Source organism: Scyliorhinus canicula, chromosome 20 (assembly GCF_902713615.1).
Source record: "Scyliorhinus canicula chromosome 20, sScyCan1.1, whole genome shotgun sequence".
NCBI lineage: Eukaryota > Metazoa > Chordata > Chondrichthyes > Carcharhiniformes > Scyliorhinidae > Scyliorhinus > Scyliorhinus canicula.
Window position 1 is genome coordinate 7621269 of NC_052165.1, and position 20526 is coordinate 7641794.

General features: G+C 43.4%; 1 protein-coding gene across 2 annotated transcripts in view; it reads right to left on the reverse strand.

The window, feature by feature from the left end:
* immp2l (inner mitochondrial membrane peptidase subunit 2) overlaps window positions 1-20526 on the reverse strand; it is a 619736-nt gene that overhangs the window by 562817 nt on the left and 36393 nt on the right. The window contains exon 4 of one of the 2 annotated variants that reach the window (XM_038780192.1): window positions 4589-4861. The exons of the other annotated variant lie outside the window; for it this stretch is intronic. Coding sequence (XP_038636120.1) covers window positions 4816-4861 — 46 coding nt within the window. The 3' untranslated portion in view covers window positions 4589-4815. Of the gene's footprint in view, window positions 1-4588; window positions 4862-20526 lie in introns of those variants that run through there. 2 annotated transcript variants of the gene reach the window in all.

Sequence of the window (20526 nt, forward strand, 5' to 3'; positions counted from 1 at the left end):
AAGCCGTACACCTGCCTTTGCGAAACGCCTGAGCACTTCCTCCAGGTTCCTTAAGTGTTCCTTGTTCGTCCTACTCGTGATTAAGACATCGTCCAAATGAATCGCCACCTACGGTAGTCCCTGCAGAATATTTTCCATCGTACGCTGGAATGTAGCGCAGGCTGATGACAATCTGAAAGGTAGCCTACTGTAACGAAAAAGGCCCTTCAGGGTGTTGATTGTAGCGAACTTCTGGGAGTCCTTGTCCAGTTTTAACTGCAGGTAGGCGTGGCTCATGTCCAGTTTCGTGAACAAAAGCCCACCTGCCAATATGGCATATAGGTCGTCTATTTTCGGGATCGGGTATTTGTCCAGCAGTGCGTATTTGTTTACCGTCTGTTTGAAATCTCCACAGAGACGTATCGAGCCATCTGGCTTCAAAATTGGTACCACCGGCGCTGCCCATTCCGAGAACTGTACTGGTCTGATAATGCCGTCGCGCCGTAACCTTTCTATTTCAACCTCTACTTTCTTCCTTAACGCGAAAGGTATCGGCCTGGCCTTACAAAATTTCAGAAGGGCTTCTGGGTCCACGTGCAAAGTTGCTTTGGCGCCTATGATTTCCCCCAAACCTTCTTGGAAGACCTCCGGATATTTTTGGCGTACTCCACTCAACTGCCCGCTTCCACTCTGGAAAATTTTCATCCAATCTAATTTTAGGTCTTTCAGCCAGTTCCGTCCAATTAAGCCCGGTCCGGAGCCCTCTACTATCGTCAACGGTAATCTGAGCAATTGTTTCTCATATTCCACGGGTACATGAGTCGTGCCTAGAATTTCCAGGGGTTCCCCCGTGTAGGTTTTAAGTTTCGTCGATGTTTTTGTTAGGGTTAGTGGCTGGAGTCCATCTTTGATTTTTTTTAAATGCTGCCACTCTCATTACTGATACAGTCGCCCCTGTGTCTATTTGCATTATTGTCGGCCGAAAGTTCACCCATGGGGTAATCTTAATAGGTTCTGCTTTCTTCATCGCAATATTATATAATTGTTCCCCTTCGGAGGAGGATGGGTTGTGTAGGTTGTGTACGTCCTTGCATCCCCACCTGCTATTCCTCTTTTGCCACCTCCTTCTAGGGTTTCTGTCGCTGTTACCCCACTCTGTCTGGTGCCAAAACGGCCCTTCTCTGTTGGGGGAGCCTCAGCCGGTACTTCCCTCTGTCTCCAGTTAGTCCTAGCAGACGTGGGCAGTTCTGGGGTTTTCCTTTGGCCCTCTATTCCTCAGGCTTTTCCTGAGAGCGGCTATCTGGCAGCTGGACCCGTTGTGGTAGTCCCTCTCACAGGTATCCACCTCCATTGGCGTGCCCTGTAGTTCCCCACTTGCTGCCTTTTCTAGGGACAGTGCGAACTGTAATGCCTGCCTGCAGTCTAGCTGCGTTTCCGCCGACTGGCGCTTCTGTATTGTGAGGTTGTTTATGCCACACATTAACGGTCCCTAAGCATTTCATTTAGCGTCGGGCCGAACTCACATTTTTCCGCCAGCCTTCTCAGGCGGGTCAAGAAATTTGTGACTGACTCTCTGCCTTCCCGCTTCGCTGTGTAGAATCTGTACCTCCGCAAAATGAGGGGTGGTTTTGGGTCGTAGTGCTCTTTCATCAATTCCATTAATTCTTGAAAAGAATTCTTGTCCGGCGCATTGGGATAAGTTAGACTACGTATAATGGCGAAAGCTGAGGGTCCGCTGCCGACAGCAGGATAACCCGTCTCCTTTCGTCCGTAATTATATCATTGGCCCGGAAGAAGTAACACATTCTCTCCACATACTGGGACCAGTCCTCAATAGTCGGGTCGAATGCATCTAACCTCCCAAAAAACTCCCAATATTTTTGAAATAGCAAGGCTTACCCTCCGAGTGCGGCAGCTGGTCTCCGCAAAGTTCTTTGTTTACCTCGTCGCCACTGTAATGACCCACAGGAGGCAGGAGTCCCGTCACCACACCAATATTTATTGCCAATAATTATATACAAGAGCAGCTCCAAACAGTGCTGCTAGCATTCCTGTCAACTTAAGACTGGATCACAAAGCCTACACAGGTGCTTATATGGGCCCCCTCAATGAGATATCATTGAGGGAGCTCATAATGCTAATTGGATGTCATTACAGAAACAATAGGGGCTGTTTAGCACAAGGCTAAATCGCTGGCTTTGGAAGCAGGCCAGCAGCACGGTTCGATTCCCGTAACAGCCTCCCTGGACAGGCGCCGGAATGTGGCTTTTCACAGTAACTTCATTTGAAGCCTATTCGTGACAATAAGCGATTTTCATTTTCATTTCATTTTTCATTTTCATTTTCAATAGATCAGAGTGAGGGCGACAAGAAAATAAACTGTTGAAGAACAGTTGCTTGCCCTTCAAGATCAACCTTTTTTTTAAACAATTGATGAGCTGCCTTCTTGAACCAGTGCAGTCTTGAACCATCCACAGTGTACCTACCTAGGGAAGGGATTCCAGGATTTTGACCCAGCAACAGTGAAAGATTGGTGATATATTTCCAAGTCGTGATTGCGAGTGGCTGGGAGGAGAATTCTCAGTCGTGATCTTCCCACATATCTGCTCTGCTTGCCCTTCTCGATGGCAGTGGTCATGGGTTGGGAACTTCCTGCCTAAGCAGCCTTGGTGAGGTCCTGTAGTGCATCTTGTAGATGGTACACACTGCTGTTACTGTGCGTCTGTGGTGGAGGGATTCAATCTTTGTGGATGGGATTCTAATCAAACTGGCTGCTTTGTCCTGGATGGTGTCAATGCTCTTGGATACTGTTAGACTTGACTGGGTAAAGAGAGTGTATTCCACCACTATCATGACTTGTGCCTTTTAGATGGTGGGCAGGCTTTGGGAACTTAGGAGGTGAGTTACTCCCCAAGGATTCCTAGCCTCTGGGCTCTCTAGTAGTCACAGTATTTACATCCAGTTAAGTTTCTTATTAATGTTAATCCCCAGGTGTTCATTGTGGGATTTTCAGTGACGGTAATGCTATTGAATGTCAATAGGCTAAGGGTAAATTCTCTCTTGTTGGCACCAGCGTGGCATAAATGTTACTTGCCTCTTGTCAGTCCAAGCCTCGATATTGTCCACATCTTGGATGTGGACTGCTTCAGTATCTGAGGAGTCACATGTGGCACTGAACATTGTGCCATCATCAGCGAACATCTCCACTTCTGAGTTTATGATGGAAGGAAGATCGTTAATGAAGCAGTTAAAGATGATTGGGCCTAGGACACTATCCTGAGGAACCCATCAGTGATGTCCTGGAGCTGAGGTGACTGTGACGTCACAAAACCACAACCATCTTGTTTTGTGCTAGGTATGACTCCAACCAGCGGTGAGTTTCATCCCTGATTCCCATTTTGCTGGGACTCCTAGATGCCACACTTGGTCAAATACTGCCTTGATGTCGAGGTCAGGCACTCTCATCTCACCTTGTGTAGTCATTCAGCAAAATGAAGAACTAAAAACTGCCCTGAACAGCAAAATGGAAACACAGCAGCAGAAACCCAAAGAATTACAGGAAACGTCAAGATGGCGCAAGTGAGCTTTGCCAGGAAAAGGTAAACCCTGCCGAGGACCTTCACATGCTGCAGAATCCCGCAGGTTTGAGGTTTATTCCTCTGGAAGAAACAGAAGAGAAGCTAAATTGCTTTTACGTCACTCTGAACAAACTGGTGAACCAGTTGGCAGAGAAGACTCAGCAACATTCCATCTTCCAGGAGGAAGCCAAACGCTACAGAATAAACTGAAGAGCCGCTGAAACAGTTCAACGAAAGAGAGGAGGCACTGAAAGGAAAAGCCGGTGAATTTTCCAAGCTGTGAGCAGACAATGAGTAGTGCAATTACAGAACTGAAACTATTCCAGGCTTGGCTGGAGACAAGATCTGGCCAACAGCTCAACCAAAACAAAGGATAAGGATAGAAATTCCACTGCACACAGAGCAAGAAAAGACCGAAATGAGATTGGAAAATGTAAATCTAACAATGAAGCACAAAGCACTCGGAGAAGACAAAGTTGAGCCAAATGATAAGGTTCATAAGCTGGCAAAGTGACTTGAAAATAAAACAACACACAAATACTGGGCTGAGATGGTGACACAAGTGGAAATGAGGATTCGATTTGCAAAACGTATACATCCCAGATCCATCACACGAACCTGCCTCTCATCCATTGACTCCATCTACACCTCCCGTTGCCTGGGGAAAGCGGGCAGCATAATCAAAGACCCCTCCCACCCGGCTTACTCACTCTTCCAACTTCTTCCATCGGGCAGGAGATACAAAAGTTTGAGAACACACACGAACAGACTCAAAAACAGCTTCTTCCCTGCTGTTACCAGACTCCTAAACGACCCCCTTGTGGACTGACCTCATTAACACCACTGCATGCTACACCCGATGCCGGTTATGTAGTTACATTGTGTGCCTTGTGTTGCCTGATCATGTATTTTCTTTTATTTCCTTTTCTTTTCATGTACTTAATGATTTGTTGAGCTGCTCGCAGAAAAATACTTTTCACTGTACCTTGGTACACGTGACACTAAACAAAATCCAAAATCCAACTCTGCTTCAGTGATAAGGCCACCACGCAATAAATGATTTTATTCGCTACTTAAATATTTTGAAACAAAAATGTACAATGATAGATAATATTGATGAAAGCAATGATTCATTTTTTGTCCAATTTACATGCCAGCTTGTCTCAGTTGCCAACACTCTCACCTCCGTTGTTGCTTCAAGCCCTGCTCAGAGTCTTTAGCACAACATCTACAGAGAGTGGGTGGGATGTGGAACTCGCTACTGCAAGGTATGGTCAAATAGCAGAGCTGCATTTAAGGTGAATCTGGATAAACACAAGAAAAGAGAGAAATAATGCGAGGTGGTAAGTGTGAGATGAGGAGAGGTAGAGTAAGGTTCATGTGGAGCAGGAACACCCACACATGCCGGATTGCCGAATGACCTGAGCCTACGCTGCTCTTATGTCCTCCTCTGCGATGACATCTCTGCAACGGCGAAGAAGTGCCAAATTGTCAGAGGTGTTATCTTAAGGATAAATCATGGAGCCAAAGCCCCGGGTTCCTGTTGAAGCAGATGTGAATGATACCGTAATCCCTGTTGAAGAAGAGCAGGGAATTATCCGGTTGCCTTGGTCACCAATTATTCCCTCAGCCAGTATCTCTGGACAAAACACAGATCAATTCAACTCATGGGGTCTTGACTTCCGTATTTGCATACATAACAACATAGCAAAAGGTAATTCAGTGGCACGGTCTACTCTTGGAAGGAATTGTGAAATCATGGAAGGATTCACAGGCTGACAGGCCACAATGGAAACACTTCTTCCATCGCCAAAACCACCTATATATCAATAGGGTGACTAGCTCTATATGATGGGAGGGTTTCATGGCCTACCATATCAGTTATGATGAAGGCAGCCACCTACACCTAACTAATGCATATATCGCACTGGATCTCAACCCGGAGTCTGAACCAGAAATGCGGGTCTCCACCTGCAAGCTGTTTGAAGTGAGTTTCAAACCCTGCATCTTCTGATTCAAAGGCCGGAACGCTAACAATCATTCACGCTCATCCAACTGAAGTGAAGTGCTTTGGGACAACTAAGTATATGATAACAGGCCACAAATGGGCAAGTGTTTAACAAATTAGGATTCAGAGTAGCTGCACCTCCTTGATTGTGTATCTACAATTATCACATGGTTTGAACGTTGCGGTTGTTATATTCCTTGTCTTGTTCTCCAAGATAGCCAGATATGTAATGTTGACAAAGTATATAAACTAAGATGTTTAAATCAAAACTAATTTATTTTACACTATTGGTAGCATGTTATAGTTCCACTACATGACTTGATTCGGTTGGCACACTTTACTGAGTAACAGATAACAAAATAATAGTACTGAATCTGTGATACGGTAATTAATAATCTCTCTAATATATAAACTTCACTAACTCAACCTCACACTATCCTTCTACATTGAAATCTCCATCAGCTTCCCCCAGCATGCCTTTTTTTTGGGCAGCACGGTAGCATGGTGGTTAGCATAAATGCTTCACAGCTCCAGGGTCCCAGGTTCGATTCCCGGCTGGGTCACTGTCTGTGTGGAGTCTGCACGTCCTCCCCGTGTGTGCGTGGGTTTCCTCCGGGTGCTCCGGTTTCCTCCCACAGTCCAAAGATGTGCGGGTTAGGTAGACTGGCCATGCTAAATTGCCCGTAGTGTCCTTGAAAAAAAGTAAGGTTAAGGGGGGGGGGGGGTTGTTGGGTTACGGGTATAGGGTGGATACGTGGGTTTGAGTAGGGTGATCATTGCTCGGCACAACATCGAGGGCCGAAGGGCCTGTTCTGTGCTGTACTGTTCTATGTTCTATGCCTAGAGAAGCAGCCTTTTATATGATCACTTAGTAACACCATCTAGTGTTGAGTAACATGTCATCTCTCTTGTTAAACCTTCACTACATTTGCACTATATATATCATTACAGCGGTATTACTATTAAAATTCAGGAGAGGGGTGGCACGGTGGTGCAGTGGTTAGCACTGCTGCCTCATGGCACTGAGGACCCCGGTTTGATCCCAGCCCCGGATCACTGTCCGTGTGGCGTTTGCACATACCCCCCGGGCAGCACGGTAGCATAGTGGTTAGCACAATTGCTTCACAGTTCCAGGGTCCCAGGTTCGTTACCCGGCTGGGTCACTGTCTGCGTGAAGTCTGTACTTTCTCCCCGTGTGTGCGTGGGTTTCCTCTGGGTGCTCCGGTTTCCTCCCACAGTCCAAAGATGTGCAGGTTAGGTGGATTGGCCATGATAAATTGTCCTTACAAAATTGCCCTTCGTGTTGGGTGGGGTAATTGGGTTCTGGCGATAGGGTGGAGGTGTGGGCTTGGGTAGGGTGTTCTTTCCTAGAGCCGGTGCAGACTCGATGGGCCGAATGGCCTCCTTCTGCACTGTCAATTCTATGGTCTTTGCGTGGATCTCGCCCCCACCATCCAAAGATGTGCAGGTTAGGTGGATTGGCCATGCTCAACTGCCCCTTAATTGGAAAAAAAAATAATTGGGTACTCTAAATTTATTTTTTAAATATTCAGGACAAGAGAGTGTGCTTATTTTGAAAACTTCACTTGAATGTAAAATTATTTCCTGCCTGTATACAGCTACACAAAGTGTTTTTTCCTACAGGGAGCGCAGCTGGGAATTCTTCATTCACTGAACCGACATTTGAGACTGTGAAAGTAGTTATTTCCATTTAATAAGATCTAAACACCAGAAAGGTTACACCAGAGTCACTTGGACCATTGTCTCCGTACTGCAAATGAGAATACTTCTGAAAAATTGATTTTCCACTGTTTTGGCTTGACTGTAATAGGAAATTGTGACCTGCAAATTCCCTCCAGAAATGGTACCAATTGGCATTTTAAAGATGTGTTCTGTGACACATACAAATAACTATTCCGATGCACAACTCATCAACAATTTTACAGAAAAACTAAGGAGTACATTTAAAAAAAAACCTTCCCTAATCTGAGATTAACCAAAATGGATTCCTACAATTGCAGATTTAATGCTAGCTTTATGATGATTTGACAGGTAATTATAACACTTTACGGCATTGCAGTTTTCATTGAAATTAGTTGATCTACGGAGGTATTTTCCAGAGAGTCTATTCCAAATACGGTAATCAAATTAAGCAAAATCGATGAGGTAGGTAGGGAGATGGAAAGTGAGGAAGAAATGGAAGAATGGAGAAGATTAGGAGCAGGTGGGGAAGAGGAAAGAAGATGCCGGGGGAAGAGGGGAGAGAAGGTTCAGGGCGGGCAGGAGGGGAGCAATAGCTGGGGAAGGAAGAAGAGGGAAGAGGAGAGTGAGGGCTGATGGGGAAGAAAGGAGAGCAAGAGCCAGGAAAGTGTGGATGAAGAGAGTGAGGGCTGGGGTAGAAGAGGAGAGTGGGCGGAGGAGTGCGAGAGGGGAGGGAAGAGCAAGTGATGTGGCTGGGAAAGAAGAGAAGAGGGTGGTGGGGAGGGAGTGGGCGGGTGATGGGGAAATGAGAAGAGCACAGGGAGATAGAAGAGGAGAACAGGAGGTGTGAGAGGCGGAGGGGAAGGAATGAGGGAGATGTGAAAATGAAAGCTAGGAAAGAACAAAGTACAAAGAACAAAGAAAATTACAGCACAGGAACAGGCCCTTCGGCCCTCCCAGCCTGCGCCGATCCAGATCCTTTATCTAAACCTGTCTCCTATTTTCCAAGGTCTACTAAAGAACAAAGAAAATTATTGGAGAAGAGAGGGCAAGAAACTAGGGATGTGAAGAACAGAAGGGAAAAGGGTGGGGAGGACTAAGCCTAAAGGATAGAGGAAAATTTGAAGCAGATGAAGGGGGAAAAGGAAGGAGGTGGGCTTTGGGATGAGGGTTCACGTTGCCCGAGTGCCTTAATGTCTTGAGTTGTCTGTGGGACTGGAGCATGATGAATTCTATCAGCGTTTGGGTGAACACGGATGTATTAGGTCTACAGGTCTTAGGGAAGAGTACTTTAAATTAAAGGGAGTGGTGGAATGTTTGAAACTCACTCATCCATGATGTAATGGTTTGAAATAGCTTAATTTGATCACTCATTTTAATCATAACAAAACAATGGAAAGAGTTTGTGAGGACAATATAACCATAGAGCTTGAGAGGGCAATATAACCATATAACAATGCTGCTTAAGGGTATAACAGCTACTAAATCTGAAAAACAGCACATCATTTTGACAATTTGACAATAGAGTTTATATCATATCATGAAATGGAAAATTGAGACCTGTTCATTGGTTTTAATATTTAATAGCAGTATTCTATACAAGAATATATACATACTGATACAAAGTGACAGCTCCAGTCAATGAAAGAAATTAACTGGAACATTCTGTCAGCAATCATCTTTAAAATAGTTATGTCTTACGCCAACTTAACTCTCCCAAAAGCATATTATTTTTTAAAACACATATATATGTCTGTGTATGGCGTATTAATCCTCTTCTCCACAGATGTATACTTTGTAATGTACTGAAAATTATAAATTATTCTCTTGGAAGAGAAATCGAATCAATACATACCCGGGAAGCTGATCAAACTGCAACATAACACACAATCCCTCCTCATCGCCAACGGCTGCGGCGGCGAGGGGTGGGGTGATTACCAAGGACCGGACACTTAACCAAACCAGCCACATAAATACTGTGGCAACAAGAGCAGGTCAGGTGTTAAACCTCTGACAGTCAGATGGGAAAGTAGGAAAACAACATTACAAATATCTCCCTCCTCCCTGCCCAGCACTCGGTGTCCAAGAGTCTTGTTTCATACTCTTTTGAAGTACAATAAACAAACTAAGAAGTTAACTTGAAAAAAACAACCCTTCTTAAAAGCGATACTGGAAGAAAAAAACAAAAGCTTTAACTTATCAAATTAAATTAAAATGGCGTTGCCCAGTTTTATGATGTCCTCCAGCTACTGCAGCACCCATAGGTGGCGGAAGGTCTTAAGCATACCGAGTGGATATCGAGTGGCCCTGTTTTAGGGACACCTGGGCTGGGCACGGACATAACCATGAAAGAGAGGCAGGCAGTCAGATCAAGCGACCCTCTCAATTGCTCACTGCCTAGACCTGCTAATGGCCACCTTGGGCAAGTCCAGGAGCAGACCCTATCCCCGCTCCCCCCGTCGGGTGATCAAAGGGGCTGAGGTGCAGCCAAAGCCTGAGGAGACACCCCTTTAATTAATGAAAAAGGGGCCGTAACCCTGCGCAACCTATATAAACATGGGACAGGGAATGCTTGGTGCTGCAGGAGCTACAAGCGGCCTGGGATTCCGTGACACGGAACTGCGGCATGCCTCAACGCTAAATCCCTGATGGAAAAGGGAGGGCTTCCACACAGACAACTCTTCCCTGGGTATACCCGCCACCTCCAGACAAGCAGGACGGAACACCAGAGTGTCCAAACAGCTGGCGAGGGGGAGGAGACGAGGGGAAGTGAAGGGTGTGCAGCGCCAGCCCGTTAAGGAAACCCATCCATGCAGATTGAATGGCTCGTGGGGGGGGGGGGGGGGGGGGGGGGTCTGCAATGCACTACAAATTGTGGGGCCAAGGCTCCTGTGGGATTGTTTCAGAGCCCCCAGGCTAATGAGAAATTCCATCTGACCGGGGTCAGTTCAAACAAGAGTGCTCCACCCACCTGAGTCACCCCCACACCACAAGTACAGCCAGGGTCAAGCACCATGATTTTTAAGGCTCGGGATTGCTTTGGCCACGAGCTGAATAGCCACTGATGCACGTCACTCAAGTTCCTCTGGTGACTCCAGCCGGCTCCTCCGCCACCCAACACGTCCCCACTCTGGTCACTCCAGTAGCCCAAGCATTCTCCTGCCAGCCACACAGACCCTTATTGGTGGAGGTGCAAGTTCCTGAACAGTGGCTCTCTGACAACAGCCGCTACTCCTGACAGGCAAAGTATCTCTTTGTACACTTTTGAGTAAGTCAAATAAACAAATTAATTAAAGAACCACCCCTTATTGGGGCACTGCAATGAAAACCAAGGTGAGATTTTCCACCAGTCTTGCCAACAGCGCAACACGGCCGCGGGTTCCCTGGGCGAGGGATGCATTCACCAGGAAACGCTGTTGACAACAGCTGGACCAGAAGATCACACCGTTGGCCAATGGTGGATTGTCTCCTGCCACCGCAAACACGCGGCAGGTCCGTTGCCAAATACTGTCTCAAATATTTAAAGGAAACATATCCAATTTAAATTAAAATACCATCTTGGGAGGAAATTATGCGTAACCAGCCCACGGCTCAGAGGCCTGAAGTGTAGATCCAGCAGTGACACCCAGACGCAGATGGAACCATGGATGAGGGGCGGGTAGTTGGGTCAAAGGGCCCCCTCAATCACCCGCTGCCTGGACCTGTTACTGGTCAGCTTGGTCAGGCCCAGGAGCAGGCTGATGGGGTGGCCGTCTGCACCAGGTGGCCAAAGTGTGGGGCTAGAGGGCAAACAAAACTTGAGAAGCAGGGTATAGAGGGATACGGCACAAGGATGTGCTGAGGGTTTTGGCAAAGGTTGGTATCATGACCGGTACAGGCCTGGAGGGCCGAAGGGTCTGTTCCTGTGCTGCATTGTTCTTTGTTCAGCCCCTTCAAATAGTGGACCTGGGGCAGTAACCCCACACGGCCGAGTCCTATGGTTACAGAACAGATAGGCGGCCTGGGAGGCCAAATTCTCGATGGTAATGGGGTAGAGAGCCCTCCACCGGAGACCCCCACCACCTCTACACAGCAAGACAGAATGCCGTGGCGTGTCCAGATGGCTGACGAGAGCAAGGAAATGAAGGGTGTGCAGCAGCAGGCCGTACAGGAAAAATGGCGAGCAATTGTTATAGAAGCAAACTGACAGCATTGTATTTGGAAAAAATATTTTCAAGAATTACTTCAGGGAATAAATAAAATTGTTTTAGAAAAAAACCTACAAAATCATGAACTCCAAACAATTTTACAAGAGTTTCACTATACCATGCATGGTTAATTAAAACACAACAGCTACTTTTTACGCCGACAGCGCCCCCCGCCCGTGGTTTTCCCGACAGCGTGAGGTGGTTACAATACAATGGGAAATCCCATTGAAAAGCGGCGCGGGAAGATAAAATCCCGCCTCCAGCGAACAGCGCGCGGCCGAGAAACAGGCAGCTGGGAAACCGGAGAATCCAGCCCAATGTGTTTTAATGGAATATATCCGGTTTAGATATTCTACTACAAATGCTTAAGTGAAATGGCAGCAAAAGTAATAAAACATAAAAGAGTACATTACATTGGAGAACAATTAATTTTGAATAGTCCTTGCATCAGAGTAAACATAAATTATTACTGATCTTTCTCCGTGTGATCAAAAATTCAAGCCATAACTCGAATACAATGAATCATCACTGTTTTAAAAAATATGAAAATGTGTTTGTTGGTGCAGATGTTAGAGCTATAATGAGATCTATGTGAGCAATTCAAGACAGTTAGGGTGACAAAATTAAACTTATTTCATCATGATAAAAAATGGTTATAATATATCATAATATATTGATAAAGATTTGTGCTTTACTAATGAAAAGTGTTGTGCAAAATTTTAACTAAAAATTCTTTTAAAATATATTCAAGTTCCAAATTGCAGTACCGGCATGAATCCTCTTCCGAGAAAGCAATACATCAAAGGTTAAATTATGATGCAGTGTCGATACCAACCCACAACCATTCTCGACTGCAGAACGAGGTGCTTTAAAGAGATTCTCCAGGGAAGCAAACAACCAGATGTAAAACCCATAATGCTCCATGCCAAACTGATAGCCATTAGACATAGCTTTCCTGTCTTTTTTCACCAAACCTGTTTCAAATCAGGTGAGCACGGTGTCAAAGTAACGAACGGCGGCACAGCACTCGTAAATTTACAATGTCCTGCAGGGTTTCTTTACCTTCAATTTAAATTACAATGTCATCACGCCTTCACACTATCTCCTCAAATATGATCGATGGGTATTAACAACAGTGGTGTGATCTATGGTGGCTGCTGGTACTAACAGTGCTAATCATTTGTCCTAACCACAGATAAACTGAGCTATCTCCGTAAACTAGCAATGCAGATTTCTACTTCTTACTGGTGCGGGCTCTTTCTCACCTGCCAAGGAAGGTCTGCAGGTAGAAATGAATTTGCAACTTTCAAATAACTACAGTTGCAGACTTACAGGTGGTTCAGATGTTACTGGACCCACTTTTAGCGGAGTTGTGCATTCAATAAAAAAGGGCATGTCAATACCTTTCTTGAATGGAATTCAATGACATTTTATTGAAATTTCACATATAGTAATTCAGCTGATTTCCCTACTTTCCATTAAATAGGCTGCCCTAGTTGGAAGGCTAAATAAGATCAAGAGGTTTTTCTGTCACTTTAACTGAATTAATGGGTTGTGCACCCACAATACAAACGCATACTCAGAAGGTAGTTCTGAAGCAGAGATGAAGGCTCAGATTTCGCTGTTATAATGACAGTGTGACTGCAGCGTTTGCCATCATTATTGTCAAACAAAGCAACTTGTGGTGCCCACGTCACGCACAGTTAACTGTTTTCATCCAAAAGCTGCTGCCAGACATTTCTGGTTGCTGCAGAGGGTGTGCGCAAATGGAAGTTAATTAGAAATCACTGAATTGACATGAGTTTCCATTTTTTGTATGCTATTCTCAATGTAAAGATCCTTGAAAAAGTTACCAAAAACAGAAAATACTGGACAATCTCAGCAGGTCTGACAGCATCTGTGGCACGAGAAGGGAGCCAACGTCAAAACTTCTTATTTTGAAAAGGTTAAGCCCAGTTAATCACATACTTAGTTGCAAGTATTGCTGAAAAAACCCTCTGGCTCTGAAGAGCTAAGTTTATATTTGCAGAACATCAAATAGCTTTTATAAAAATAAATTGAAAGTACCCAATCACTTTTTTCCAATTAAGGGGAAATTCAGCGTGGTCAATCCAGCTACCCTGCACATCTTTTTGGGTTGAGAGAGATTCGGGGAGAATGTGCGAACTCCACACAGGTAGTGACCCGGGGCCGGAATCGAACCTGGGTCCTCGGTGCCGTGAGGCAGCAGTGAATATTGAATATCTACTTTCTTTGGTAAATCAAAGTCAGCAACGAGCACCCTCACGTCGGCATCACTTGTTGAACGCAAAACGTGGCCCCCCCCAAAAAACTCAAAAAAAACATTTTGTTTCTAAGTTACAGAGAGCATACAGTGCAGGAGGCCATTCTGCCCATCGAGTCTGCACCGACCAACTTAAGACCTCACTTCCACCCTAGCCCCGTAACCCAATAACCCCTCCTAATGCTAAGATCACGAAGGGCAATTAATTTATCATGGCCAATCCACCTAACCTGCATGTCTTTGGACTGTGGGAGGAAACCGGAGCACCCAGAGGAAACCCACGCAGACACGGGAAGAACGTGCAGAGTCCCCACAGACAGTGACCCAGCGGGGAATCGAACCTGGGACCCTGGCGCTGTGAAGCCACAGTGCTAGCCACTTGTGCTACCGCACTGCCCTAAGTTATTTCATTTTTCCAAACTAAGTATATCAGATGTAAGAAGCTTGTGTAGTGTATGTGTCTAAAGAGACAAAAGTGGCAAATGGCATTCAGGCAACAAATAATTATGCAAAAGAAAATCAATAGCATGTGAACAGGAAATCATTACTGATCCTATTAAACTACATATGCTGTTGTAAAGGTCACACCTTGACTCTGTTAATTCTGGTGACTGATTTCCACTCTCTATGATAGATAAAGAAAATTTGTAATTAGTTCTGTAGTCAAAATCTGAGAAAAGAATGAATTGTTAACACGAGTTTATTTTAATGCACGTTAAATTAAAGATTAGAAATAAAGTGTCAAGTGAACAATATATAAAACATGGCAACACAATTTCTCTCTTTCGGGACACAGTGGCAATGCCATTCCTTTACTAATTATAGATACTTCAGTACAATCCATCTGTAGGATGTTTAGAAGGTTTCAACTGGAAAAAAAAGCATAAATCCACAAGTAACTAATTGTTTACACACATCATTGACTGGGTGCAAATAGAAATCACTTACTCATGTAGCTTTAATGCACACCATACATTTTTATCATTGCTGAAACAATATTATGCTTTAATCAAATCACTGAGAAATAACACAGTGTATGCATTTTTGCTGACTGTGATGAATATTGAAGTGCAGTAAATTTAAACGCATTCAATCATTATGATGTCAGCATCTTTAATACAATCAGTTCATTCATTAATCACTGACAATTTTGCCTCACGCAGTTCATCAATTTAACAGCTTCTTTTAACTTTAACCACAGGAAAAATGAGGGGTGCCCAAAATACTTCTCTGATACATAGATACATTTAACACCACTCGTGACAATGGTCAATATGCTGTTGAATAAATATCCTGCGCCTTCTGGTAAATTTTTAACATTTCACTGCTTTTACCAAGTAATGTCCAGCTATCAAATACATGGAATTTCGATTCACTCTGCTGAATGGAAAATAGATTAAATAGATTTCCTAACTGGTTTTTATGGCAGCTGTTCATCCCAATCACTATACCCAACAGCTAGTGCATAATATCCAGAAAATATTGGAGGAAAAATAGTTTTGACCACATAAAGGGGGTGATGGATGGAAGGGGAGAAAAAGACAACACAAAGAAGCAGAAAGAACGAACATTCATTCATCAGCTACCGAATGCAGAATTCATCCCATCAACTAATGTAACATAACTGTCAAGCACTTCAGGAACAAAATAATACTGTGAATGCTGGAAATCGGAACAAAAAGGAAATGTTGGGAATGTTCAGCACTTCAGGCAGCCTCTGTGAAAAGAGACAGAGTTAACATTTCCTTTCGTCAGAAGGGACAGATCAGACAGAAGGAACAGATCAGTTTGTAAATTCACTCAAATTTGAGAAATGTGAAAGATTCTAAATCTTATGTCATCAATAACTTAAAGAGAACGCAAAGGGAACACTTGAAAATTCCACACCACACACATCATACAATAGAGCAGATTTTACGACCAGAATTTTGGCCCAAGCATGCGGAGATGTTTGGAGGAGGCCACTAAAGGCAACATATTCAGGACTTGTAGAAAAGGTAATTATACCACTCGACAACGAGTCACATTAAGATCGCGCTGGAATTGTGATTAACCCAGGATGGTTTACCTTCCATTATGGATTCTGACACTAGTTTTATTAAACTACATCCAGTCATGTTGTGCTGGGCAATGTTGCCCAAATGCTCTGAGGAGATCGAACTTAAATTTCTGAAGAAATGCTCAAAAACTAGGCTTTTCTCATAGAATCACATCTTTGACTGGGCAGTATAAAAAAGGGGCTACTCAACAGCTTCAATGTGAGGTTTGAGCCACCATCTCTGTCTTCCCTGTACCTTTCATAGAGGAAATGTGGGCAATGGATGCTAGAAAGCTATATCCTCACCCTCCCCAAAGTGAGGACCCTGCCGACATTAAGACTTTGTTCGACTCTTGTCTGTTCATTTATTCCACCAACCACAAAGATCGGAAGCTCAGCCAGGGAAGACCAAGCATTATCACAAAACAAAACAGGAAAATAAGCCTCTTCTCCTCAATTCCTTTAACAGGAATATACCAACCCTTGTCGAGAAGACCCAAATGTGCTACAACCTCCAGAAGATTAGTTTATGTGGCAGGCTAACTCGTAATGCCAACATGATGCAACAAACTGTTAGGGTATGGACACGTGTTTATGATTTCCCACCTCTATAACATGCGCAAAGATGTAAAAAGGAACGGAGATGGAATGGAGATGCAATAGAAAAAAAAATGAAGGGGCTGTCTCAATCCAAAATGTTAAATCTCAAGTATCCGACCAATTGCAAATCAACATTGATAGGAGTTTGAAGAAGATGGCCTTGCAATGGGCAAAGTCAATAAGTAGCCCAAAGTTTATTGCTCTAGATTTTCATCTGTTTGATTCCCCTGACAAAGAAAAAAGTCAATATTGAGTATTGAGATGCAAAGAAAGTGACAGAAGTTTCAAACAATTGCCCGTGTTTTGGTACCTTCCTACTTGAATTGTTTTTGCTGCAGGAGTATTACTGTAGTTACCAGAGAGAAAATCTCTACTCTCTGGATCATAATTAGTTATTACAAAGTTGACAAAATGGACAGGATTTTCAGGTTGTTACTCCTCTCCCTGATACCCCCGCCCTTGAATGGATTACAGGATTCTACCTTTTAAGTCATCACAAAAAGAATTTTTAAAAAAGCAGAAAGATCTATTGTTACAATATACCATAGAGCAATGGAAGTCTTTGAACAGGGGAGAATACAATCCACCACTGCAATTGTTGCTCTTTAAGCATATACTTTGCTGGTGGGAGATCTAAAGTCCTGATTGTCTATTCATTGAGGATTTGTCAATGAAGAATCATGATTGGCCTCCATGACAATTTGTTGACGGACACTGGGCATCCGGAAGTGAAAGGAGAGCAGCTCCTCTTGAGCACGCTCAGGTAGAAGCAGAAAGATCTCCTGAACCACAGACAGCAACATTGCAGAAACCGTGGACAACATGCGCTTCACAACAGACAGGTGAAGTACGACATAAGGTAAGTAACAATTATTTGGAACATGACTTTACCGAAGGATATTGAAAAGAAGTTTGAATTAATTGTCAAGTAGGCCTCTGGCAATGTGCTGGAGAAAACGATTTGCTGCATTTCCCAAGTGAATTATCTACTTTGTTTTCTGACAAATGAGTATGGACTGATAGCATTACAATGACATACGAGACACTATTCCCCTTGTTTTAACTTAGTGTTGCAGGAAACTGCCAGAAAAATGAGCAAATTGTAAAGATGGTACCCAATCATATTTCTGATCCAGCTCGGGGCCACAGGCATTTCCTACTGTTAATGTGTTTTTGGGAAGCTATAAAAATTGAATGAGATGACATTGAAGACGAATACCTGATGTCTCAAATGAATAACTTTTGAGATTTTCTCTTCAGAGGCAAATGCTGGTCTGAGAGTTTTGGATTTTGGCTGAGTATTATAACAGACATTTTACACCAGCCAAGGATTGTTCCAGTTTAGGGTACGACCATTTCAGCTATGTAACGTCGCTGCCATTTTTTAGCACCTATGAATTTTATGCTGATCTCATGTCATGGGGTCTTATATATAACACGTTTCAAAATCATCCCACATGGTTAATCATTGCTATTAGATCCACAGGAGGAGCTGGGAATAGCTTTTATGGGTTCCTTCCTCAGACCAATATAGATAATGATTACTTACTGCTAATTATTGACTATTTTAAAAATGGGTAGGTATGAAATGGCTGTGGCTGATGCTGAGAAAACAGGAATTGTTTCTACGATTTTTGGTTCTTGCATGATGCTTGACTGGAGTATACAGTTTACACTTAGTGTCCAAAAGCAAACATACTCGAGAACAAACATGAGGGAACATGAGGGAGAATTATAGCTTCCTCTTTGTTGATGACTATCATACCAGCTGCAAATCAGGTAACCTCTAAAGCTACTCAAAGGGGTGAGCTGCTAAGCAAAGAAACATGTTTTATTCAAACATAATTCAACATCCTGGGGACTACCATTGACCAGAAAACTCAACTGGACTAGCCATATAAATACTGTGGTTACAAGAGTAGGTCAGAGGCTAGTAATCCTGTGTACCATCTGCAAGATGCACTGCAGGAACTCACCAAGGCCCCAGAGACAGCACTTTGCAAACCCACAACCATTACCATCTAGAATGACAAGCACAACAGATACATGGGAACACCACCACATGGAAGCTCCCCTCCAAGCCACTCATCCTGGCTTGTAACTATATCACCATTTGTTATGGGCTAGGATTTACATACTCCAAAGTGTATTATGGAGTTCACCTGACCTATAACTTTTTGTTGAATTTGGCTGGGATGAAACAAGAGCCTTCACTTGAGGTGTGATTCAACAGTCTTCCAATCAAAATAAGCTTCATTCTAAGAACTGGGTTAACATTTATTCAAACACACAGCAAGAATTTTTATCAATTACAAACATAAAGACACCTCCAAGCTACAGTAATCTATGTATAACACTTAATGAATTAGCCCTTAACTGTTCCAATTCAAAAACAAAATCCCATAAACCAAAAAAACCCTTTTCAAGGGCATGGCCCGGCATTCTGCATTCTCACTTGAATAAGACTGGCTTTTCCTGAGACTCTGACCCCGTCTCACCAGCAGGTTTAAACCCTTCCGGAAAGTAAACTCTATCTAGGTGATTTTTACTGGAACAGATATTCAAAATGAAACTAGAGAGGGCCAAAACACTTCTTTCTCCTGGCTGAGTCTACAGCAGTCAATTCTGAATGCGAAACCAAAAACAGCACACAGAGCCACCGCCCAGCTCCACCCACACAATTAAATCACTGAAGCCACGTGATAAGGCAAAATCCTTTCTTAAAGGAATACTCCCATGACACATTCCTTAATTGTCGCTGCGTCAAAATCCTGGAACTCCCTCTCTAACGGCACCGTGTGGCACCTACACCACACGGACTGCAGCGGTTCAAGTTGGCAGCTCACCACCACCTTCTCAAGGATAATTAAGAATGGGCAAGCAGCACTGGCCCAGCTAGCAAAGCCCACATCCTGGAAATGAAAAAAAATGACAGCATCAAAATCAAATAATTACTAGGGAGGTGGGTACAACTGTGATATTCTTTGGGGGAACAATTCATTCTTGGATCAACCATTGCTACATCGCATCAATTTTCTGGGGGAAAAGGCAATGCCGCAGGCCCTCTACCTGTGCAAGCCACACAGGTTTCTTCACTGATATCAATGGTTTGGAGATTTGTATGGAAAAAGTTGAAGATCTGTTTACTAATGCACACGTAGGTTTCCATATGAATCATAGAAAACATTATACTGCCCAAAGGGAACAGAGAAATAACAGAGTTAATTCAAAGTATCAATGATTCAAGGTATGACAAAAGCTCAAGGAATTTGAACTTGCTTTGTACAGTACTGAGAACATGAGACATTTCATGTTATGAGTAGAACTGTCAAAATTATTAAAGCAAATTGTTCCCAATGTGAGAAGTATAAAAGCCAGAAAACAACTTATAAATAAGGAAGACAGTTCTTTTCACTCCATAAGAAAATAGGCTGATGGACACCTTATGGAGCAACATTTTCAGGGAGGTAACAAAAATAGGTTCAAGAGATATTTAGGTACATTTCCAAAGATAAAGGTTAAACGATTACAGACTGATGATAGATGAAATTCATTTCTGAAAAATGGGTTGGGCCTTAGGGCATAAAACTCTTCCCTCTTAAAATGTTTAAGCAAGGGGAAACGGTAAATGAACATTTTTAAAGAGGTGAGATGGGAGAATGAAAGTGGTAATGTCATTAAGGTGGCAAATTGGGCTGCACGGTGATTCAGTGGTTAGCACTGTTGCCTCAGGGCGCCCAGGACCCAGGTTCGATCCTGGTCACTGTGGGGTTTGCACATTCTCCCCGTGTCTCTGTGAGTCTCACCCCCACAACCCAAAGATGTGCAGGGTGGGTAGATTGGCCACGCTAAATTGCCCCTTAATTGGGAAACAAAATAATTGGAAACTCTAAAAAAAAATTAAATGATGGTGGCAAGTTTTACAGAGGTCCCATTAGATAGAAAATCAACAAAGGCGATTAGCAGGAAAGCTAAGAATTGGAAGTTGTCATCCAAACAACATGTCTCCATATCAAAGCAAAGAACATTGCAAATAAAATAGAGGAGAGTTTTTTGGCATAATTCACCCTTCGTTGGTTTAATTTTTTTTTTTAAATAGTTTTTATTGAAAAATTTTGAATTTATACAACAATAACGCACCATAGTAAAAT